We start from the raw sequence: 26,202 nt of genomic DNA on the forward strand, positions 1-26,202 counted from the left end.
TGGTAACTAGGCAACACTTACATTAACTAGTTGCGGCATCAAAGAGATGTCAGTGCGCGTCCCACCCTCGTGTGGTGCACTTCATAATCCTTTACATATAAATATAAACTTCGTGCACAAGATTAGTAATAAATATATATTTCAAGAATATATCTCACGATGGAAGATATTCAAAAACTATCAGCACAATTTGTCAGAAAGTAAGCTTCAAATCAAATAACATTTTTCCATGTTATACACTTTTTCAGCACTATGTATCGAATTCAAATAATTAAAGCTTACAATAAAACGCACGTGTAATGCTTGCATTAAATATGATTGTCTCCTTTCTTGTTTTAATATATTATTTTAATAGGATAATTTTATAAATTTTCTCATACTGATTATGAAAATTTTTTTTTTTATAAATTAAAAAATAAAATAAAGACAATATACATAATTTGTAATGAAACAGTTGTTATTATATTAATAGACATAATTATTAATCTAAGGGACAACTATTTGCTATTTAATAAATACATATTTTAATATAAAATAACATTATGTACAAATAAAATTATGTAAATGATATTTAATGTAAAATAAGAATTTATATTAAAAAATTAACACAAAAATAATTATTTAATTATATCCAATTATAATATACAGTTATATTTAAGTCATGTATTTTTAATTTCATTATATCATACATTATACGAAAAAAATATGTCAATTTTCTCAAATATTTTTTTCAAAAATAATATTTCATTAATTATATAATCAAATTTTTTCCAAATCACAATACGTGTTAACCAAAACTTGAATAAGATTCATATTCATCAATGAAATACGCTTACGATACAACGCTTATCTCAAGAAGAGCTATTCAATTTACTTCAAACACGCTAATACTATTCACTCTCACGTCTAACTCACATTCATTAAATTTTCTTAAATGAGCATGAATATATGATGCACACAATGAAGGAAACGACCAGCATCATTAAAAGATAATTCGATCGTGGACTTTCCTTCTTATTTCAACTCGATTTTTATAGTTATTCGAATCACTGCGATTCCTTTCACGCTCTGCTTCTGATCGACGATGTGATCCGAATGATCGACTCGATCAACAATAAACATATATGTTTATATAACAATATATATAATAAATCAAACGTTCTCGCATTGTTACTGCGCAACACACGTAATCTCACGTGAAACCGGAGATGTTATCATTAAATATTAACGATGCGCCATCACGAAGGAACGAAGGCCTCCGCGAATTATTAACGGAGCAATAACGATCGACGTGCAGTACGGTGAATCAACGAAATAACGATTTTCAGTCATTGCTGCTTTACGGCAACACGTGCACGTGGGTTCGTTGTACGTGTGCATTATGCATAGATATCATTAAACGTTCATTAGATCACTTCATTAGATCATCATCATCATGTTGATTTATGAGTAGAAACATTCTTGGAATTTAATTTGGAATGCACTTTCTTTCAAATCTCAGCTATCGTTGTCATGAATGTCATGTTTCTTATATCTACTTCCTACATTTGCAACGATAATAACTATACTTCCGGTAAGACGATGCTTTGTGGCGATTTACTTTTTATAGATAGGAGAATCGTGTCGTGAAAAGCAAAGGAATTATTCTACGTCATGAACAATTATTATTATCGTTATAATTTAATTAAAAAGTTCGAGATATTACGATTAAAGCGTTATCGATATTTTTTATTTTCAGGAATATTTAAAAAAAGTTTTGTTTATAATTTCTTTATAATAGTTATAGATCAATTTAAATAGAAATACATTTTTTTCATTTTTTTCATTATTTTGAAAAATCAATATGTTGCAATTTATTCAATGTTAAATATTCAGGAGAGTAAAAAATCGTGACGATAATTATTCCAAGTTACAAGTTCTTACAGTTGACGTGCCATAAAGAATACATTATAATGTATGATAAATATGATATCCTATAGTATTATATTTTCAAATATATCAAGTAAGAAATGTTTTCTCGTAAATACTCAATCTTGAATTATCGGATTAATTCAAATTGAATCGCATTAAAATTGGTGCAAAATTTTAAGAAAAGATAGATCTTTAAAACGGTTTGAAAACCTCTATCGATTTTTCCATACTATTACATATATTATAAACTGGCTAGTTCCACGATAGCGTGACACGTGACGGGAAACAGTCTAAGAACGTAGACACTGCTGTTTAAGAACGATAGTAACACCGTTTACAGGTACAAAGAAAATTGTTTCGATGATGCATACATTATGGAACAATTTTCTGCATTTCAACAGATTTCAATTTGATCAAAATTGCGAGAGAACAAATCTGTTATAGCTAGAAATAATTTGACGAAAGTAAATAAGAGAGAATGTTAAAAATAAAGTTAAGAAATTTAAAATCTCATATATCATAAACTATGTGTTGAAGTTTCGATTTTCAATGACTCATACAAGAGTTGGATTATTAAGCCTGTGATTCTAATCACAGGTTCAGTAATTCGATCGCAATTTGTAATTTTCATAGTCCACTCGAATTAGACTCCCTTATTTCACGGTAAGTCTCAAGGACAGTTGTCGACACGGCCGATAGAAGTAATTTGGTTTGGTGCTACTGTGCCAGTGGCGTGCACATAGCTGTCCGCCTCTAATTTCTTATCAAACTTCTTTTCCCTTGAAAATCAATCGATTCATATCGCTCTATTTTCCGTGAGCACATATTCTCCCTCACCTCTACGCCAAACTTTCAAACTCGTCATCTCTTATTCATTGCTTCTTCGAATCTTATATCATTAAGAGAGAAAGAATTTCTTGTATCACATAATCATGAAGAAAATAAGCATTATTTACATCACGTTGGATATCGAACACTAAAAACACTAATTAAAATTTTAAATTTTAATATTGATTATAGTATTACTTTCTCGTATGATTACGATACGGTAAAGTGAGAGAAATTAAATTACTTTTTTTTCTCCCCTCATTTCTACATAATTTCACAAAAAATATTACGCTATAAATCTTGTAAAAAATAAAAACAAGATTATTTGAATTTTTCTTCATAATTTTTTATAAATAATACCAGATGTTTTATCAAATTTTTGATAACTTTTAGACTAGTTGTACAATTATCATGAGTTTCAATTTCATTAATCTTAAAGACAATGATACACGAAAATTAAAGATAAGTCGACCTTGCCATGAAACTCAGCATAATAGTTCTCGAAGAATGATAGGTGTTGTGGCGTTAGGTTTCTATGGCAGCGAGTGACCTGGTCAGTCCACCACGTGGTCAGTAACCGAGCTTTAAATTCGGGTCGAGTTTAGTGATAAACTTCTGATGGGATCTGCGATTGTATCAGTTCTTTCTCGTGGGAATGAGATCTCGGTGTTAATCAATTAATCATTATCCAAATTACACTTTATTTTTATTTATAATACAAAATTTGTACGGAAGTTTGCCCATAGTGATCAATATTGATGTAGTTTTAGAAATAATAAAAAGAAAAACGTATATACGTGTATAAATTTGCATGGCTTTAGAGATATACATTATTTGTAACTGTTGAATAGATATTTCTTATTTTACTTCTAGCTCTATCTGAAATAAAATAATTTTGTAAGTATTTGCCTCTTATTTTAATTAAAACTTTTTTATTTTTCTTGTTAATAATTTATACAAATTTTAAAATAAAGACAAATTGATTGTAATGAAATTTAATCATTTATTTTCAATTAATAAATTAGAATAAATTAGAAACAAATCAGGAAAAGAAATCCTTGATTGAAGACTAATTCTGTAAAAATCAAAACTTTGAACATAAAGCATTGAATCTCCATAAATTATATCTACACATATCAAAAGTCTTTAAAGCTTCATTTCTTCTATTCCATATTCTATCTTACATTATATTCAATTTTTTTAGAAAAAAGAAGAAGATAACAAAAAAGATTTACCGTACTCTTTTAAAATTAATATTTACGCCAACGAATAAAGTTTACATTCAATCTTTTTCGAAGGGGTGACCCAGTTCGCGGGTAAAGGAACCGGACATTCTCTTCGGCGCGATGAATTCGATCCGCCGAGAGGGCGAAAGATGTTTCCACGCGAGGTCAGACCAGTTGTGAACCGGTGCCAGAGACGGGCATGGACACTAAGACTCCACCGATCCCGTTGAAGGTCCAGGAGAAGCCAAAACCGAAGCACCAAGAAAGTGTGGCCGATGTGTCCTTGCCCCCGCTGACACCGTACAGGAATCATCGTCAGAAACAAAAAATCCCTGGAACACAATGGTCGCATAATGTACCAAGTGGTATACGTTATCAGGATCATCAGAAAAAAAGGCCTTACAGGTAACACTTTCTGGCTCGATCGATCCACGCATTCGTTTAACCATTGTTTAGAGTAGGGTCTCACTTCTTACGTGCAAGCTTTAAAAAATTACAACACGTTCGTATAAAATATATTGTGAAATCATAAAGCATCGAGGAAAGAAGAAAGTCGTCTTCGAAAAAAGTGTGATAAATTTTAATTAGTGAATTATGAAATAATATTATAAAATATATTTTTCAAAGTTAATGAAAACTTTATCTCGAGATCTGTAAAATATTGTTTCACTCTTCTAGAGTGCTTCAAATTGGCGCGACGCCTTTGATGCACGCTTGCCAACAGGGTGACAGAGCAAGAGTTTTGAGATTATTGAAAGAGCAAGAGGAGACTATTGGCTATAGAGATCGCACTCTAAGGAGCGCTTTACATTATTGCATGGATGCTGGAACCGGAGGTGCCGTCGCTGCGGCGGCACCGGAACTGGTGAATGCACCAGACGCAGAAGGACACACGCCTCTTCATCTGGCTGTCATCGCGGGTGACACTCAATTAGTGGCTGTCCTATTGGCGAATGGTGCTGATGTAAATGCCAAGGATCTGGAGGGACACAGTGTTCTTCATTGGGCTACCGGTATCTTTTCTCATTATTTCTAATTAACGAAAAACATTCATAAATATAATAAACGCATCTGTAATAATTTAAATTAAATATTCAAATATTACTTGTTTAAGTTTCTAAAATGAAAATTATATTTTTTAACAGCGTTGTATTTTATATAAATCGGATTTAGTCTAATCGGTTACTTTATCTTTTCCATTTTTGTTTTTGAATATTCGTAATTTACATTTAATGTATTTATCGCATGTTCTTTTCTATATACATAAAGATATTCTATAAGGCATTTCATTTTTATCGTCTAATAAAATATTTTATCATTTAATGAATCTAATAATCAAAATTTTATAAAAATATTTTCTAGAATAAAAGAACAATTGCATGATTTAGATATAAAGATCAATGGCAATAATTATTATTCATATCATTATATATAATATAGTAATATTATTATAACTATATAAATATATAAATACTATTTTTAAATGATTAAAAATTAAAAACTCAAAGATGCAAAAAGTATATAATGTTAATGAGGAATAGGAATAAATATCTGAAAATGTCAAACTGTTTCTAAAGCTAATACTTAGAAATTTCTTATTGCTGTTGATTTTTAACGCTGACGACATACTCTGCATGTAAATTCACTTTACAATAACTGCATTTCACATGAACGGTAATTTTACGGTTAGAGAATACCGCCCACAATCAAGATTAAACAAAGTATCGTTTAAGATCTCAAGAAAGAAAAGTGAGCGTAAATTGACTACTTATAAAAAAAGAAAAAAACCAGTTTTCCTGGATGAAAGGTCAAACCGTGCTCATAACGATTCCTTAGAAGCTGCGGAAACTGTGAATTAACGACCGTATCTTTTCTACCGATCTCCGATAAAATAAAGGTGTATTGGTCAAGTAAGGTTAGTGGGTCAGTTCTGATGACGTCATTCCGGTTCGTCAAGGAACACGCGATACCCATACTGAGATAATCCACAAGATTGACCATAGTCGTCCTTGGTATATTCAAATGACCGTAGATTTATTGTAGCGCACTCGCAATTGCCCGGTTCTTACATTCGTAAGTCGGATTTACGGTATGAAAAAGAAAGTTCCTTATCGACGAATCGTATTTAAAGTAAACAAGCAAAGACGAGAAAAGATACGATTCAACGAAGATCACTTGTTATCAAATAATATTTCGATAATATACTTCTTGTTCGATGTTATGTACTGAATCACGATGATATCTTAATTATTTGAGACATTCAAAACTTTGTTCGTGGGATATCTTTATTAAATCTAGATTTACATGATGACATTTAAACATGAAAAATAAAAAAAGAGAATTTTTCTTTTAATTATTATTGTTGGAAATTTTAATATTAATTTATTTTTAGTAATAGACTTGTGTTTTTTATTACTAATTTATTTACGAATTTTAAACAGCGTTCTCTATGAATATTAATAGCTAAGTGTGTAATAAATTTAAATATAAATATATGAATATGTATAACTTTCCAATTATATGGCATTATGAAAGATTAATAGTGTCTGAACTATTATCCTTTCCTCTCGACAAAATGTTATTAATTAATCATAACTTAAAAATAGTATCTGTACATGAATATTAAATATATTTAAACAATAATTTAAAAATCTATAAATATATAGATATAAGAACAATGATTTGTAATTTACATTTAGTGTGTGGGGAAGCAGAATGTGTTCGTCTGGTATTAGCAGCGGGTGCTCATCCATCGACACCCGATCTACGCGGAGGATCTCCTCTTCATTATGCCGCTCAATGTTGCGGTGCAGCTGCAACTGCTGAGCTTGCTGTACCTAAGAAAGTTGGTTTAAAAGTTCTTCAGACTCTCTTGGAATTCGGTGCCGATGTAAACGCGAAAGACGAGGATGGAAGGCAGCCAATTCTATGGGCAGCAAGTGCTGGAAGTGTGGAAGCTGTGTTGGCATTGGCTAGGTAAAGTTTGATTTTCGTTCGAATACATGTTCTTGACTGTTAATACGGAAAAGTAGTCTTGTTCGGGATAACTTTTTGTAGTATAAGTATCAATAAGTACTTTAGAAGTAAAAGATATTTAAAAAAATCAAAAGATAGAGGAATTTTTTTTTAAAATGAAACATTATAATGAAAAGTTTTAATACTTTCTTTTCATTATTTATAGATATATTTAGGAGTTAATTCTTTATTTTCACATTCAAGATTTATTCTTCCGAAACAGAAAAATTTCTAGAAAAAAAATGAATGAATCTAAAAACAATAATTAAAATACAGAGCCGGTGGTTCAGCTGCCGCAGGAGCTGCAGACAAAGATGGTCTGACAGCTCTTCATTGCGCTGCTTCAAGAGGTCATGCCAGATGTGTCGAGGCGTTAGTTAATCTCTGTGGTGCTCATCCTGATCACGTAGACGATAATGGATGTTCGGCTCTACATTATGCTGCCACTCTTGGCCACGCTGATGCTACAGCATTAATTTTAAAGCTAGGAGCTGATCCAAATCGTCAAGATCGAAAGGGTAGAACGTAAGTAATATAAAATTAATTTATTCAATTAAAATTATTCGATAGCAATATTCTTTTCCTGTTTTTTGTGAAAGTAGATTCGATTTTATGTCATTCAAATTTCTTAGATATTGATATTGATTATTCATAACTATAAATATTCGATATGATTTATTTCTTATTTATCTTCATATTATGTGATGAAAATAGTGATACAAATATTTTTATTTCTAAAACATCTTCGATATAATACCATATGTCTTATGTCTAACATTGATTTTATCACGTCGATAATAGAATTTGGAATCCATAGGTCAGGAGGTACATTGACACTATTATCTCCATGTATATACAGTGTCCATATATAGCTATATGATACTAGATATTTCATGTAGATGCTATAGACAGACTATCATTATCAATAATAATATGCATTTCTGATACAATGTAGATGTTGCCTATTCATAGACATAGTTGAAGAACAATAGTACAAATAATTCATACAAATAGTACAAATGTTAAGTCTAAGTAACTTAATTTTTTAAGAAAATAAATTGAAAATAAAATATTCGTATTAAAGTAACATTATGAATAAAATTAACAACTCATAATTCTTAAAATTCATGCCAAATATATGATTCCATTCATTTCTTTATATTAATATTTTTAATATTTCTTAAATATTCTTCCAGATCTGTCAGAAATTTCAATAATCATATACACGTAAAAATCCCATGAAAAATTTCCATTTCCACGAATATATGCATATAGAATATGAAATCTAAATTGAGTGAAAATATTTCAGACCAGCACTTTGCGCAGCAGCCAAGGGCCAATTGGAGACTCTGAAGATACTTGCTCAACACGGCGGCTCTCTTTACGCGAGGACGGTACGTGGTACTGGTGTTGCCCACGAAGCTGTCGCTTCCGGTAGAATCGAGTTGATCAAGTGGTTGGCGAAAAAACGTCCAAGCACTTTGGACGTGGCCACACACGATGGCAAAACACCGTTGCACGTGGCAGCTCTCCATGGACATTTGGACGTGTGTAAGGTCCTTCTGGACAATGGAGCGCGAATCAATGCCCTGCTTCGAACAAGCAAAGGCAATTTGATGACAGCCCTGGATACGGCACTTTACAGAGGGCACAGGGACTGCGCGAAATTGATCCAAATGCACGGTGGTACCACGGCACAGAAATTGAGGATGCAGAAAACTGTACCGAATAAAGGTCAGGTTAGGTATATACATATTTACAAAAATTTCTTTAAAACCTATAGTTTGATAGTGGAGAATGACAGGGAAGTAAATCTTTCGAATTTAAATTCCCATTTTTCATTAATTACTCTTTACAAATAGTTAATCTTATAAGTGTGTTGTCCAATAAAATTAAATATAAAGTATTTTGAAATTGACACTTTATGCATCATTTATCAAATAATGAAATTATATAATGAAATAATATTAAGTCTATCTCGTCCATGCTATTTTTTTATTTTTGTATTTAGAGAAAGAAATTTAGATAGAATTAGAATTACTAGTAAATGATGACTAAAAATAATAAAATAAAATTAAAATAATTCTTTATATTACATAGTGAAAATTCATTACAATTTTTAATATCTATCGAAATAATTTCAGTGTTTGCACAGAAATTACGAATGAGGCATATGGATAGCAGTACCGATACAGAAAGCAGTCCTCGTAGGCGAAGTCGTAGCTATAAACTTCCGGAATTATACTACGAGGAGCAATGGATTGAGAAGAGAACACGACGAAGAGGAAATTTGAGGAAATTGACACGTCAGGATAGCCGGAGTTTCAGCGAAGAGGAAGTTCGATCCTCGAAAAAAGATCATCAAAGAAGAACTCGTAGCGAATCAGCACGGTGATCACATTTAAAATTTAAACATCATGGAACTAAAATTTTAAGTTTCACGAAAATAATTTCTATACCATTTTATCTATAATCAATTATAATGATTATAATTTATTTTTCGATTCATTTGCATTACATTAAATATTCTTAGAGACATAAATCAAATAAGTAACTGAGAAAATATTGCAGGTACGAGGAGGAGGATACTGATCGAAAATTGAGAAGAAAAAGAAGTAAGAAACGATCAACAAAGTCCAGACACGATTCGAGCGAATCTTCTATAGAATCGGAGGACAATTCGAAAAAGAAATTTGATTCTCGAAAGGAAGAGAGTAAACTGGATAAGAGTAACGGAACGGAGAGCCGAGAAAATTTGAAAGGGGACGAGGATGACGAAAGTGTGAGTGACGACAGCCTAGAGGTGGTGGTGGTACGAAAATCTTTGGAGAAGAAATGCGAGAAGGTGATATCTGGAAGGAGATCAAAGACGCCGAGGGAAAGTTCGAAAGAGATGAAATTGACGAAGACTCACAGAAGTACCAGAAGAAGATTGAAATCCAACAGGTCAAGAGCATCTGACAACGGTGAGAGTACAACGGACAGAATGCATTCGTTCGAAAAAGAGCAAAAATCGAAAGAGGCCACGGTTCACAGCCGACAAACTCCTAGAACATCGATAGATGAAGATAAAGAGAATAATAGGGAGAATGTTATTGAATGTCGATATCGGAGGGACGTAACCGATAGCACTAGCCAAGAAACGGTTGAACGTGTCGTCGTGACAGCGATGGTCCACAAAGATCAAGGTCCAGACACGCCAAAATCCGTGGTCGAAACGTCGAAGGAAGTCACGTTTGACGATAGATTAAGAACAGAGGTGATTGAGATGGAGGAGGTGTCCAGGGAGGCTGGTTCGAGCAAAGTCGATGATATTTTAGAGCAGAGCGATGAATCGCGCAATAATCTAGTGCAAAAGGCTGCCAATTTGAAGAAAGATGTGGAAGAAATGAGACAGCAAGGCGCGCAGGAGAAGATCCAACAGGAGGACACGAAGCAAAGCCAAGAGGGGAAAAAGGAAGATGAAAAGGGCATTGTTCGAGATGTGAATAAAGAAGATGTAAAATCAGATCAAGATAAAGAAGGTTTGAAAGATGAGGAAGAAATTGAGACCTCTTTAATCGAAGGAAATCAAGAGAAAGATGAAAGTGAAAAAGGTAAAACTTTAAACAAAATAATAATTAGTGAATAATTTAAATAGAGAATTTAAAATTTTGATATACACGAGGTAGATACACATAATTTCGGAATATTAATTTTTACAGCATTTCTAAATATTCATTTAACGAAGTGATTCATATTTTCTGAGAAATATCAAAATATATTTAACTTCTCAAAAATTAAATGATTATCCTCTGAAATATAAACTTAAAAAAAAATAAATCTGGAATATAAACTTTAAAATACTTTTTAATTATTCTGAGATAAAAACAAAAGATTGTAAAACAAAATTGTCACATAACAACAATTCTTGATCTATTAAACACATTGGCGAAATTATGCGCGTCTACCTTACATTAAAGAATGTTTTCTGTCAATTTTCTGCAGAGATCTCTTTCCAGGCAGGTTAGACGCACACGAGACGACAGAATCTGAAAATTCTGCATTGGATTCTCAGAAGCAGCATGAACAGGAAAGCAAGTTCGTTTCCAAATCCGATGGAATATCATCAGAAGGAAAATCTGGCGAGAATCTCGATAAAGAAACTCATAGTGAGAAAACGGATGTATCTGAACGCACTTTGGAAAAAGATCACGAAGAATCCGACAAGACGAGCAAATCTGAGAGTCCAGTCAGTCAAAAGGATGTACGAAAGGAGACCACGCCGAGAACAGCTGTGGAAGATGTTTTGCCGTCGGAAGAGGAAGAGAAAAAGTCAACATCGGAGGAAGTCAGAAGTAAATCTAAAATCAAATCTGGAACTGTAAAGAGGAGACCATCATTCGACGACAGAAAATCGAAATCCTCGTCTTCGAAATCGGACGAAAGTCCTAAAAAGAGTGGAGGAACCCATAGAAGGAAAGAGTTCGCGAAAAAACGCGAATCATCCGCTAAAAGAGTTTCCATGAAAATTACAGAAAAAATGGACAAAGAAGTTGAAAAAGAAACGTCAGAGATGGAGGAAAAAACCGAAGAAACGGACGTACAAACGAAAGAAACGTCGAGTAAGACGTCAAGCAAAGAATCGCCAGATCGAAAGGGACAAACTCGTAGAAAATCGGTCGAGTTTTCATCGTCCAAAGACTCTGCGTTAATGGAGGATTCTGAGGATAAATCGTTAAGTACGGACACGTCAACTGCCGTGAAAAGAAAAATGACTGACGAGGAAGAAACCGTTCGAGACTTATCTCCGACGAAATCTAATTTGGAAGTTGAGAAGGAAGAGGATGAAACTAAAAAAGTGAAGAAACATCCTGGCCAGAGCGATCTGGCGACAGGTGAGTATTAAAAATCGGTGCACGAGTGTCTTTATGTTGTTTCACATGGTTTTAGAAGAGGAGAGCTTTCGATATATCGATGAAAGTTCCTCGAGCTCTCCGAAATCGTCGCATACCAGACGCTCGAGACCGTCGACGGGAAAAATTAAGAAAACTGGGCGATCGACGGTGAAAAAATGTTTGTTCGAAAGTTCAGAAGAGCGTTCTCCAGACAGGAGCGCCATAGTTGCGGTGATCGAGAGTCCGGAATGGGATGAAGAGGACGAAGAGGAAATCGACAAAGAGATCAGGAATGCTATCGGTGAAGACGAGGAGCACGAGACGGAACCTGACGACAATGAAATGGGTGTCATGAGGGTGCTGCCAAGTACGAGTGAGGAAGAGACATCTCGAATTGGCCACGAAGTTTGCAGAACTTCGGCGACTGACTCGTTACCTCAAGTGAGTAGATATTTTAAGAATGGTAGATGAAAGATAATAGATTAGAAAAAAATTTTATATTTTTTTTTGCTTTCTTATATCGTTTGTGAAATTAATATTTTGATATTATTGTATTTACATAGTTTTGCTATGTATGAATAAATATATATATATATATATATATATATATATATATATATATATGTTTATATAACATAATAAAATATTCATATCATTTATTTCCAAATTATTAAATAATATTCTTTTAAATAATATTCTTCTTACCTAGGTACCTACGCGAACTCGTCTGACACGAGTTCAAAGTCCTCAGGAAAGTCGAAGCAATCGATTGCAGGGGAAACAACGTCGCGACAGCGGTGGCAGAGATAGTGGGATAGAGCCTAGTCCTCGAGTATCAAGGATACCAAGAAGAAGGATTATGAAATGCTGCCCGAATACCGATAAGCAACAAACTCTTAACATGGACACCATAACCAGGGATGTACAGATCACTCTACGACGATATCATCTAGAAAGGAAGATATTTTTTCAATTAATGGAATTGAAAAGATTGCAAATACGCCATGGCAGAGCTAACGAACAAGTTTTGATTAAAAGACAAGTAACAATATTGGAAAATAATATTATAAAATATAATTATATTACTTATCTGTTATTTGATTGCATTAATTATGTTATGATAATATAATTTTCTTTAGGTGGATGCCTTCCATAAAGCGGGAATGTCTGGTCCAACGCTTGGCGTGGCGAAATACGATCAACCTTTAACATTCAGGTTTATTGTTTTTTAAAGTTTGAAAAATATTTCTTGCCAGAAAAGAAAATAATTAATATTTCTTACCAGACATTTTGAGGCTTTCTTGTACGATCAACTCAGGAAGCTTCAGAAAAGGCCAGCAACCCCAGATTTCTGCACGGAAGCGAAACAATGCACTCAAAAAACTCATCGCTGTCATCACGCTACAAGCGCTTACACCTCCTTCCCTGTGTACACATATCGTACGTTATTATAGTGCATTGCTATATAGGAAATAAATTTCAGAATTCCATTTCAATAAATTTGTTGCAATTGAATTTATTTTATCAAAGATATAGTGATATTGAATTGAAAGAAATTAAAAAATGATAGAGATAAATTTTTCATAAGAAATTTTTAACAATATGTGTCTATATTGAATGAAAATGAAAGCCAAAAAATTTTAGTGAATAAAAACTATGAAATGGTATTCTGAATAAGAAAATTCAATCCAAAAGATTTTCAAAAGGAATCAGTTTCCCTATTGTGATTGTAGATTATAATTGCAGTAGGTGGAGGCGGCCAAGAACAAACGGATCTTCTTCCGAAGATAGAGAGTCGTGGAAAGGGACAGATGACGGTAAAATGAAATTGTTTATATAATGTATTTAAATATAAATATAAAACAAAATTTTTGAAGTATTTATTTACTCAAAAATGTAATGTAATTAATTCTGTGTTGCAAAAATATACGTCTCTATAATTTTTACTTTAATTGCAGGTGGAGGTAACGCATGGAGAGGAAAAACAGATAATAGCTCTTCCAGCTGAAAGACTGGATCGTTCCAAAAAATATTATGTAACGTTTACTGTCAGAGGGGAGGCACAACAGGAAACCGAAAAGCCTAAATCATCGGTTGGTGTCCGAAGGAATGCCAAAAGTGTTTAGAAAGTCTTCGAATCACATTTGTTATATCTTTCCATTTTAACAATTCCGGCTACAATTTTCTATTTGGCGCAATATCAAAAATGTTTCTATACTTTTATATCTTCTATCAATCATATTTCATAGATATAATTGTTTTACACGTGGGGTTTTCTACATATTAAAAATGTATAATATGTTTTCTACGTATTAATTGTATAAATTAATTTCACGAGGAAACAATGATTCCCTATATATTGAATTAATAATTTTATGAGTAAAAACTGCCAGAGGAAACTGTTCACGTGTACAGGAAAAATATATTCTGTACAAATTCCATTAATATCACTGTAAAAATTAAATTATATTATATTATAAAAATGTAAAATTGTATAATGAATTGAATCAGAATGTATTTTATGTATGAAATTTAAATTTTATGACATATAAATTGTATTTAATTGATTCAATTATAAAATCAGATAAAAGAAATAATCTTTTATTAAATAATCTAATTTGATTCATTAAAAATCTTTTAATTTTATTTGATAAATCGATTTAATATCGATAAATTGTATTTATAAATTAAATTTTAAAGAAATACAAATTTAATGATAAAATATATTATGTTCTTGCAAAAGCAGAGATCACAATGCATAAATGTTCTGTATATTTGTGTAAAGAAAGCTAATATGTAATTCTGTGTAAAATAAAAAATCTTGAATCATATTATAGATTATATTGATTATATATCTAATTTAATATATTCAAAATGCTATTATGTTAATCATAACAAACTTGAAAGTTGAAAGAATAATTATTATTATATTTTTTTAAACAATGTTTATATAAATCATATAAAAAGGAAGGAAGGAAGTTTGTAGGAAGTTACTCTTTTGTACATCTGTTTTCTTTTTTCTTTTTTTCCAATTATACTATATTAAATTTTCTATCATTGCAAACAATAGTTTATATTTCTATTCGTTATATTATTAAAGAAAATTGAATCATTATTTTAAAACAACTAAATATTCCACTGCATATTCACATACACACAAGAAATTAATATTAATTTATAATAATTGGAAAATAATTATACTTAAATAAAAATCCTAAGATGATATCATAGTATCAAATAAATTATCAAATAAAAATTCTTCTCGAATATTCTTCAGTTTATAATATATATAAGTGGAAATATCACGTTGAAATATCGTTATTATAATATCATATAATAAATAAATAGATAAACATAAGTAAAATAGTTACAACAGATTCAACTAGCAACTCATAGGAATTATCGATCAGGCATAGTGACGTAGTTAAACAAATGGTAGTTGAACGTTTAATCAGTTCGGTTTACTGGTGAAACATACTGCTGCCAGTAAATACAGTGTTTTTATCAATAATGCCGACAATAAGAATCAGATCAACGACGATGTATCTTGAATATTCTATGGAACAAACAAGATTTCTTTGAGAAGCTTTCGCATGGACAAATGGCTCCAAGATAGGAAGCTTTGGCTTTTCGGTAGCACGCTACCTTTGCTACCAAGGAGGTAAATATGTATGTGTATTATCTTTTTATAAGTTTCTATGAAGATTTTTAAAATATAATCACGAAACGTAAGAAAATATTTTTTAATATGAAAAAAAAATTATTTTTTTCATGTAAAAGTTTTAAAAATTGAGTTCTATCGTTTTGTGATGAAAACTTTATTTGTTAGGAATTAAATAAAATTTCTTTTCCTTTATTTAATAATTGATATTTTACTTTTTTCAATAATAGAAACTTGTTTAAAAATTATAAGAAAAATATTATTGCAATATTTCTTTTTTTAACTTGTATTCCAGTCAATATATTTTTATCTTCTTTTTTATTTTGAATATATTTTAATATAACTTTATAATAATATTTTGTAATAATATTTTTAATCAAAAAAAAATTTTTTTCGATCAAAATTATATGTAGGAGAAATAAATTATGTTTGTTTTTATTCTTCAATTTTATTTTTGGTATTAAATTATTTTTTTCTCTTGAGAATGAAATTAAAATGAGTAAGAATATGTAGAATACCTAAGAAATACCGTAACCGGAAGATTCTTTTCAGGATACGTGACTTTGACATTGAATTGAATTGATCAATATTTCTTACATAGTTTAAACACGCAAGATATATTATATGCATGATATTGTAAACGAAATATAGAATAGATTTAATATTTATATTTTTTTTCCGAAAATTAGAATTTTAATGTTATTCTCAACAAAGAAATAAAATTATAAATAAAAAAAAAATATTCTACTATTGAATATTTAGATATATATAAAATATTATATTTTATATATAATTATATATATTAACTATTATGAAACAGTCCATGTTATTATATTTTTATTATTATTATATTTATATTATATTACATAGTATCGTTTTCCGATAAAATCAGTTCTTTAAAATTATTTCTTAATCCTTTTATTAAATCAAACTTCAGATTTTATTTAAATTCTTTTATTTATATTTTTTATATTCAAAATTAAAATATATCGCGGTTTTAAAAGAGAAATGATGGAAATATATTGAATTGGAATCTTATATTTTATCTGTGATTACGCTAAAAACAATATTAGTATTATAAATATGAAAAAACAAAAGTATATATGAAATATAAAACACAAAAATAGATAAAGAGAGCGAATAATAGAAGAAAGACAGAAATATGCTAAAAATTGAACAACTAACGCCATCTCTTTGTCGTAAATTAAACTAACTAAATAAGGAAAGCAAATAATAAGAGAAGAATAAAAATAATGTAAATGGTATCGGTGGCGCCATCTCTTCATCGTAAATAAAACTAACTAAATAAGGAAAGCAAATAATAAGAGAAAGATAAAAATAATGTAAATGGTATCGGTGGCGCCATCTCTTCATCGTAAATAAAACTAACTAAATAAGGAAAGCAAATAATAAGAGAAGGATAAAAATAATGTAAATGGTATCGGTGGCGCCATCTCTTCGTTATAAATGAAACTAACTAGATAAGGAAAGCAAATAATAAGAGAAGGATAAAAAATAATGTAAATGGTATTGGTGACGCCATCTCTTCGTCGTAAATGGAACTAACTAGATAAGGAAAGCAAATAATAAGAGAAGGATAAAAAATAATGTAAATGGTATTGGTGGCGCCATCTCTTCATCATAAATAGAACTAACTAGATAAGGAGAGCAAAAAATAGAGAAGGATAAAGATAATATAAAGAATATTACTGGCGCCATTTCTCGAGTATTAAAAATATTTCTTGAAAGATAAAGTAACATAAAGTAAGAATTGAATATGAGCTTCATCTCTTTTAAAAATTTTTAGAAAAATGTCTTTGATACTCGAAAGATGACGCTGATGCTTAATTCTTATTCTATTTCTATCTTTCTTTTATTATTTGCTCTCCTTGTCTATAAGTTTCATTTGCGGCACTCTGAAGATGGCGCTGATTTCCATATTTTTATTTTGTTTCTGTCCTTGTCTCGTACATATTTTGTGTCATTACATATTTCCTTCTCTTTCTTCTAACTCATTCTTTTTCTTAATCAGTATCTTACAAGTAATTTGATCATATGACATCATAAATCCGAAATTTCTATTATATTAATAACTCTTAATAATCATTTGATTCATCAATCATGTTAAATTCCATTTCTATAAAATCACTTCTAGATTTATTAGAAAAACTTTTACAATCCATAATTATTATAGATTTATTAATTCTTCTATTTTAAGATAAGTTTCTTATAAAAATTTATAATTCTGTTAAATATGTTTGGATTATATCAAATGATATCATGCATACGAAATATTATAGTTGATTTATTAATTAATAGTTGATTAAATAAAATTTAAAATAAATATTTATAAATTTATTGTCATTTTTATATTAATTTTATATAAGTTTTATTTTATCTTTTTAAACTAAAAACATAATTTTGATATACATAATTCTAATCAATATTAACCATGCAATTATATATAATTACAATAAATAATGAAATTTTATATTCTAATAGATAAGACTTTCATATGATTTAAATAATAAAATATTTTTTTTTTATTTTTAATCAAATATTTTCTATTGCTTGTTATTGCAATTAAATCATTAATTTATTTAAAGATTCTTTATTTCATGAATAAACTATTCATTAAAATACATCATCTTGTTATTAATTATAAATATCTTATAGATATTTTTATATTATAGATTTTTTTCTTGTATATGTGTATAATCAATCAATAGACGGAATTTCCTTTAACTATAAATTCTCTTTTCGTATCTTTAACGAAATTGTTAAAGTTCACTACACTCGAAGAAATATTACATAACTTTAGTCGTTTTGTTATTATGCTAAAAACAATCCAACCTGGTTCATGATCATTATTTAAACATAGACAATGTAGGAGTTTAATATCGATTGTCAATAATCAAGAGTTCAACAACAACGCAAAGTAATCTTTCATCAAGTTTAGTAGTGCTCGATATGTTCAACGACAAAGGTGCTTCGCCATCGAAATCTCATGAATGCTATTCTCGGATTCTTGTACGTATATAAAAATTAAAAATAAAAAATAATATAAAAAAAACATTACACAATTATAAATAATTCTTTATAATTTTGTTCTTCACAATTATGTATTTTATTTTCAAAATTATGTATTATTATGTATTAATTAATCAATCAATTAATTTTTATTTTATTACATTGCACAATTATTGCATTTAATTATTGCATACAATTATTGTAGCATTATACAATTTTTTGCACAAGAATTTGTTTCATATCAAATTCATTAATATTCATTTCATTGTTAAAACTTAATTATCATGAAGTTTAAATTATTAAATTGTTAATTAATTAATAATTTGAATTTCATTCTCATTATGATATTAGTTACTTTTAATAAAAAAAATACATAACATTTTCTATGAATTATTTTCATTGATTTTGAGAATGTTGAGATTATAGATTCGTAACAGACATTTAAAATATATAGAATTCAAAATATAGAATAAAATATATAGAATATATAGAAATCAATATATAGAATAAAATTTATATTTTATGTGGAAAAAATATAATTGGAAAATAAATGCGACATGAAAGAAAAGGTCAAAACAATCATGCACTTTTTCGAGAACTTAATTTTCAAATATTCCAGGCATTCTAAATCAATTCAATTATTTTTCACTCAATAATAACACGCAACTCATTTGATGAGAATAATGGCAATAGTATTCACTTTATTGTTTAAGTAGGCCATAGTTGACAACGTCATTGATATTGACGTAATTTGAAGGTAGAAATACTTCTTTGAAATAGAAGTTTGAAATAGTTTTGAAAATTATATTTAATAAAATTATTTGAAATAATTATAAAATCTAAAATTTTTATTTCAATTGCAAAATAAAATTTTTTCTGATTTAAAAAAAATATTTACGATTCTTCAATTTTTTTAATTTTATAAAATAATCTACAATACATATAATTAATAAATATAATTATATTCCATTGATTTGAAGTTGATAGATATTCGATTCGTGAATTCAGTTGCAGATGCAACTGAATGGATGCAATTGCAGAGCCGTTGAAACGTTTTTAATTAACACCTTAACCTTTCAATGGTAGCGATGCATTTTCTGCCGATTTAAAGTTGATACCGTTTTAAATGTTTAATGATAACGCTGCTAAATTAACAAATACCTGAAACCATTGATTTTGGTTATATTAAAAAAACACGAATATGCTGATGAAGTGCTTCCACTTGTCTCGATATGGTCAACGATTTAAGATTCGCAAATTATCGGCAGCATGTACCACTTTGGTAAGTTGCTTTATAAAATTTTAAATATTCTATCAATTTCAATTCTATAGTTTCAAATTCCTATCAACGATAAAGGTATAAAATGAAAAAATCTTCATTGAAAATTTATAGGACTTATATACAATATGTACAAAAATAACAACATAAATAGTGACTCTATCTAATATGAAAATGAGTTAAAAAAACAAAAAAATTTTTTCATTTTCGATTAAATTAGATTTTTAATTTTTCAAATAAATTTAACTAATTCTCAATATAATTAAATATATAAATAAATTATCGAATATTATTCTACATATGAAAATAAATGTAAAATAAAATATTTTTATTTAAAATTTATTTTTATATGAAATTAAATTTGAAAATTGTTTGAAATTTGAAAATTTTCTTGAATATACTTTTTAACTACTTATTTAAATTCAATCTTAATTGTCTTAAAAATAAAACTTTCTTAAATATCAATGTAATTAACATAAAAATAAAAAATATCAATTATTGTATAATATATGTATATAAGAAAGTAGAAAAATTTATTGAAATATTTATTCATTTTAAGAAATAATGAGAGAAGCTTTTAATATAAATACTGGGATTATAAAATTTATACGCAAAATAGCCGACATGAGATATTCTTTCTATTCTAAGAGCGCTTGCGCTGCAAGTTCCGATTCAAATAAAGGCGAAATAGGGGAGTTTGACCCTTGGTCATCGTCGAGAATACAGTGTGGTTTGCAACCTTTATAGTGATAGCATGCTCTTTACGCAGCAGTTCACCTCTTTGCCATGCCTTGCTAAGTATAAAAAGTGGGTACGAATCTAAAATTTCACTAGAAATTTTGGTTTTATTTACTTTCCTTCTCAGAAAATTTCAAATATCGCAAAATATATATATCCATCAACAATTATACAAAGTTATACATATCTTAGATTGCTTTTGCTTCTTTAAATTCAATTATATTTATAATTGAAATTATTCTTTTTTATTTAAAAAATTATTTTTACTTTTTTTTTCAATTTAAAGAAACATTACTAAATACTAAATATACAATTTGCGTTTTTTTCTAAAAATTTCTTTTACTTTATTCTACGATAACAATGAAATTATCATTAATCTCGTCTTTATTCTCATTCCAATATGAATTATTGGAACTGAAAATTAGCAATTATATTAGTCCATATTAATCCATGTGAAGGATGCATCCTATGAATCGCGATTGTCATTACATTTCAATGGGAACACGCGTGCATTCACGTGTCATAGTATATGAAGATAACATCCGTATCATACTTATAACTGTGTCACATATCATAATATAGAGCTGTTGATTTTTCGATATAAAAAATATCCACGATGTTTCAATACTTTTTGCTATTTCATAATTCTTTTGATAATGATGCATCGTGCAGTAAGCAGTATCTATACAATCTATATAATTAGTGACACATATGTATATCAAGTGAAATGTGTATTATGACAAAAAAAATGTGGATTTATGTACATTGTTTCCTAAAAATCGGTTTTGAATAGATATAATGAAATAATTATGTCATATTATATGTATAAATATATAGTCAGCAATTCTATTTGTTGCCTAATGTGACCAACATCATTATTGTAATTAATATTTAAGTACGATGTCATATTGAGTTATATATTTATATATCTATAAAATTATATTTCGTGATCAATTTCACAGAGTGATTATTATTTATAAAAGAAATTATTTTTCTCATAGGTCACGCGCGCCGAGCAAGGCGATGGAACGATACGAACGACTAGCGCGTCTTGGAGAGGGTAGCTACGGTGTAGTCTTCCAGTGTAGAGATCGGCAAACTGGAAAATTGGTAGCTGTAAAAAAGTTCCAACAAACAGAAGATGATCCTCTTATACGCAAAATTGCGCTACGTGAAATAAGACTTCTTAAGGTCAGTGATTACTTCGTAAATAAAAAAAAAAAATAAACTTACGCTTTATACAAATATTTATAATTGAAAAAAATCTAATTATATTTTAATAAAAATATATATCTATTATCACATTAAATATTTTCTTCTTGCAATCACTGAATATTAATAATCACTATTGTTTGATTTATTTATATCATAGTACATATATAAATTTAATATAGCTTTGAAATCTCTGTATCATATATAATATCTTTTATTGTAAGTATCATTTGAAAAAAGGAACATATTATTATTTATTGATATTTGATATATATAGAACATATTTATATGATATATTTAGATGATAAATAGATAGGAAATAATCGAAAATTGCATAATACAAAGTTTCAATATTTAACATTAAATTAGAAAAAGAGAGATTTCTTTTCTATCAAAAAAAATATATATATGTTTGATAAAAAAAAAATAAACAAAAAAAAGAAGAAAAGTTAGACATCATAAAGCTTTCTCATCTTATCTAACATGCCTTTAATTCCTTCTTCCTTTAGCATGACTCTAGCCCTCTCCTATATATTTCCTAGGTGAACGACCTTTTGCAGCTTAAAGATACTAAAGCTTCTATTCGTTATTCGTCTCGAGTTAAAAAAATTTTACTTTAAAAATATCGAGAATCTATCATATTATTGATCTTAATTATGATGTTTGTTAAATTTTTTAGACAAATAATTAGGCAGTTCATAGAAAGAAAACTTATAATTTTATATAACAAAGTAAAAGCATAAATTCCTTGGTGACTGCAAGAAATGGCCAACGGTCAATACCGTGGCGGTCAATATCTTAGCGTGTTCTGAGTAACCTAGCCTTATCGAAATAATCGGAAGGTTCTCTCCCAAACATATGCACATTCAAACGAGCCTCCATTCTGCTTTGACATTTCGTTTCAAGGATATTTTCCTTCGTGTACACAATAAATTCAGGACGTGATATTAATGATTTTCTTTCCATGCAACTTCTAATAGCAAAGAAAAATTACAGATATAGATTTTATTCATTTATTCTTATTAGGGTTACATTTTCATATATATTATCTTTATTAAAATTGCCTTGTAAAATATATTTTAACAAATAGCATTTTTGCAATTTTATATATATATATATATATATATATATATATATATATATATATATGTATTATATGTATAATTATATATATATATATATTTTATATATATATATTATTTTTTTGTATTATATATCAAATATTTCAATCTTTATAACTTATAATTTTTTGTATCTTAAATATTATTATATTAAAGTATTTTAAAAATATTACATAATCGAGTGAAATTGATTATTTCTAAAATAATTTTGTGATTTATTTGTATATTTCTTACATTTTATAATCATTTAATACAATAATGATTTTTTATTAATTATTCCATAATTTGATAATTCTAATTTCCAAGTTTTTTATACACTTTATAAACCTAAATTCTTTGATTGTAAAGATAAATGATTTGCAGAATCTTAAACATCCAAATCTGGTCAATCTTCTGGAGGTCTTCAGACGGAAACGGAAATTACACCTAGTCTTTGAATATTGCGAGTATACGTTATTAAATGAGATGGAGAGATATCCGAGTGGGTGTCCGGAAATCACTACAAAACAACTCACATGGCAAATACTGCAGGGCATCGCATATTGCCATCGATTGGGTTGTGTTCATAGAGATGTAAAGCCGGAAAATATTTTAATCACAGGCGATGGCGTGGTAAAATTGTGTGACTTCGGTTTCGCTCGAATGCTCAGTCCTGGTGAAAATTACACAGAATATGTTGCAACTAGATGGTACAGAGCACCTGAACTATTGGTAATTTTTTTTATATAATATTTCTACATTTACTTGTTAATAATTCATTAATTTTAATTATTAAATTTATTTGATTATATTTTATGTGAATAGCTGAATTAATTAAAATAAAATGAAATTAATATAGATATTAATTTAATAAAACACATTAATAAAATTATTATTCTACTCTTAAATTATTTTTCTAAATATACTTTATATAGAGCATATTTTTGTTTAGGTTTCATATATTTTTACATTTTAATAATAAATCATTTTTAATTAGAATAATAAAACAATAGATAAATATTTAATATTTAATATTTAATATTATATATTAAAAAAATACTTTTCAACAGGTTGGAGATACTCAATACGGTACACCAGTCGATGTATGGGCAATCGGTTGTGTTTTCGCAGAACTAATACGTGGAGAAGCACTATGGCCAGGAAAATCAGATGTGGATCAATTATACTTAATTCGAAGAACTATCGGTGACTTATTACCAAGACATTTAGCTATTTTTCAGCAAAACGAATTTTTCGCTGGTATCATTTTACCAACTCCTCAAACTCTCATCCCTCTCGAAATTGTTCTACCAAAGAGAGGCAATACAATTTTACAAGTAAATTTTTAAAATTTCTTTATTTTAATAATATTTTTTTATTTATAATAATTATATAATATGATTAAAAGTTTGAAGTAACAAATTTTATTTATTGAATTTAACAGCTTGACTTTCTAAAAAAGTGCTTGGATAAAGATCCTGATGAAAGATGGTCCTGTGAACAACTTTTACAACATCTTTATTTTGAGAATTTTCACTTCAAAATGCCTGAAGCAGAAATGGAGGAATTTGAAAAACTTAAAAAAAATCGGGATCGATCACAAGTATGTATAATTGCAAAATTACAATGATTAATTAATTAATTATGATTAAATTATATAAATATTTACTATAAGTTACTATATTTAATATTTTATATAAGTATAAATATATTATATAATATAATAAAAATATTTTAAGTATTATGATATAGTAAAAAATATAGTAAATTAACAAAATTATTAAACATATTCTAATATATCTTTTATTATAGAATAATAATAGCAATGAAATGGTATTACCACAACTTCCTAAAGCTGGTGCTTCGGTACACAGTCAAAATGAAAATCGGCCGAAAAGCTCCTCCATGAATTATCAACAGAATTTTGATCACCTGCCTACTATTAAAAGGTTCTAATTAAGCTCCTCTGTGATTGTAATATATTTATATGTATATATATACATATATATTTATTTATTTATTTATTTAAACTTTATAAACTTTCATTATAAATTAATAATTGTTAATATATTTTATTTTTATTTTGCACATTTGTCTTTCTAATTTCTGAAAAGATTTTATTTAATTAATGATTTCCATATATACATATTTATTGTATGTATGTTACATATTATATGTACATCTTAAAATAAAATTTTTTACAAAATGAATGTTGTATTATCATATTTAATATATATATATATATATTGTAATGTTTTATAAAATAATTATAATTTAATAATTAATGTAATTAGAAAGTATGTAATAAGTACGTAGTAAGTTTATAGGAAATGATTAATTTTATTAATTATTATTATTTGTAATTATTACTTCAAAAAATATTAATTTCAATTTCAAAACTATAAATTCTTCAATATTTATAACATTTATTATATATTATTACATTAATAAATATTTAATATAATTATAATAATGTTATAATTATAATATAATTATAATAATTACAATAATGTTTTATTTATTGTCATTTGAATTTATAAAATTATTGTATAATTCTATAAAAGGATGTTTACGTCGATCTTTTTCTGGTCTATATTCCTGTACCATATTCCAACCAACATGAATAGCAGTAATACCAGTAAGACATATTAATATATGAATATTATAATTCATTTTTGTAGTAATTTTACGTAAAATTTTATGTATTTTATTTACGTAAAAAAATATCCACTAATCCTTTGTATGCGATAAATGTGTTCTTTTCTTTAAAAAGTTATATAAAGAAGTTAAATAAATTATATATTTTATATTTTACGAAGGTATATTTCATTATCACTTACAAAATTTAATATCAATATAAAATTAATTACAAATATCACACTGGTCACAGATCACGATACAATCTATTACTTGGTTATGTTGTTTATATAGTATTTAATTTTGTACCAATAAATGTACTTTAAATTGATTGGTTAATCATATTTTATATGATATATCTGAATTTTCTATGAATTTAATTTATTATTGCATAATATTCTATTACATATTAATTCTATATCACTCTATAATTAAATAGTTATATTTATAATATAATTAAAATAAAAAAATTAATTTTCATGAATAGAATTTTTGGATGATTTTAAGAAAACATAAATTAGCTATATATAAGTAAGCTATAAATAATAAGAAGGCGGGAGATTTTTATGATAATATTCTTTAATAGTAAATATTAATATCAAGAAATGTAATTATATAATTTTGTATTTTTATTTTTATAACATTATTATATTTTTATATATTATAACATCTTATGATCTGAAATCAA

The 26,202-nt window shown here is 28.0% G+C and overlaps 2 protein-coding genes and 1 long non-coding RNA gene across 9 annotated transcripts; 2 read left to right on the top strand and 1 right to left on the bottom strand.

Annotated features, from left to right (window-relative positions):
• Positions 1-36: 36 nt before the first annotated feature.
• On the top strand, positions 37-14,363 carry LOC409678 (ankycorbin). Of its 4 annotated transcripts, none has more exons than XM_026440861.1 (15): positions 37-200; positions 4,038-4,370; positions 4,644-4,978; positions 6,665-6,941; positions 7,257-7,505; positions 8,290-8,714; positions 9,125-9,371; positions 9,552-10,576; positions 10,982-11,857; positions 11,913-12,298; positions 12,567-12,899; positions 12,997-13,073; positions 13,143-13,297; positions 13,591-13,674; positions 13,816-14,363. In XM_026440861.1, exons 2-15 carry the CDS (start codon positions 4,165-4,167, stop codon positions 13,863-13,865), a joined length of 4,725 nt encoding a protein of 1,574 aa, XP_026296646.1. In that variant the 5' UTR covers positions 37-200; positions 4,038-4,164; the 3' UTR covers positions 13,866-14,363. The 4 variants fall into 4 exon arrangements, with proteins under 4 accessions (XP_026296646.1, XP_016767946.2, XP_026296645.1 ...); XM_016912457.2 differs by having other exon boundaries at positions 13,604-13,674; XM_026440860.1 differs by having other exon boundaries at positions 11,916-12,298; positions 13,604-13,674.
• A 920-nt stretch (positions 14,364-15,283) lies between these two features.
• Positions 15,284-24,931, top strand: LOC411507 (cyclin-dependent kinase-like 4). Of its 4 annotated transcripts, none has more exons than XM_394980.7 (6): positions 15,284-15,518; positions 21,567-21,756; positions 23,262-23,609; positions 23,948-24,214; positions 24,322-24,480; positions 24,690-24,931. In XM_394980.7, the coding sequence occupies exons 1-6, from the start codon at positions 15,451-15,453 to the stop codon at positions 24,831-24,833; spliced, it is 1,176 nt and encodes a 391-aa protein (XP_394980.4). In that variant the 5' UTR covers positions 15,284-15,450; the 3' UTR covers positions 24,834-24,931. The 4 variants fall into 4 exon arrangements, with proteins under 4 accessions (XP_394980.4, XP_016767953.1, XP_006559848.1 ...); XM_016912464.2 differs by having other exon boundaries at positions 15,285-15,526; XM_006559785.3 differs by lacking the exon at positions 15,284-15,518 and adding an exon at positions 18,315-18,548.
• LOC102656901 lies at positions 24,800-25,852 on the bottom strand. Its single transcript, XR_408518.3, has 3 exons — positions 25,718-25,852; positions 25,383-25,640; positions 24,800-24,816 (listed from the first exon to the last, which is right to left on the bottom strand). It is a non-coding gene; the product is annotated as an uncharacterized LOC102656901 (long non-coding RNA).
• Between the last annotated feature and the right edge of the window lie 350 nt (positions 25,853-26,202).

The sequence above is a fragment of the Apis mellifera genome, linkage group LG5, assembly GCF_003254395.2.
Source record: "Apis mellifera strain DH4 linkage group LG5, Amel_HAv3.1, whole genome shotgun sequence".
NCBI lineage: Eukaryota > Metazoa > Arthropoda > Insecta > Hymenoptera > Apidae > Apis > Apis mellifera.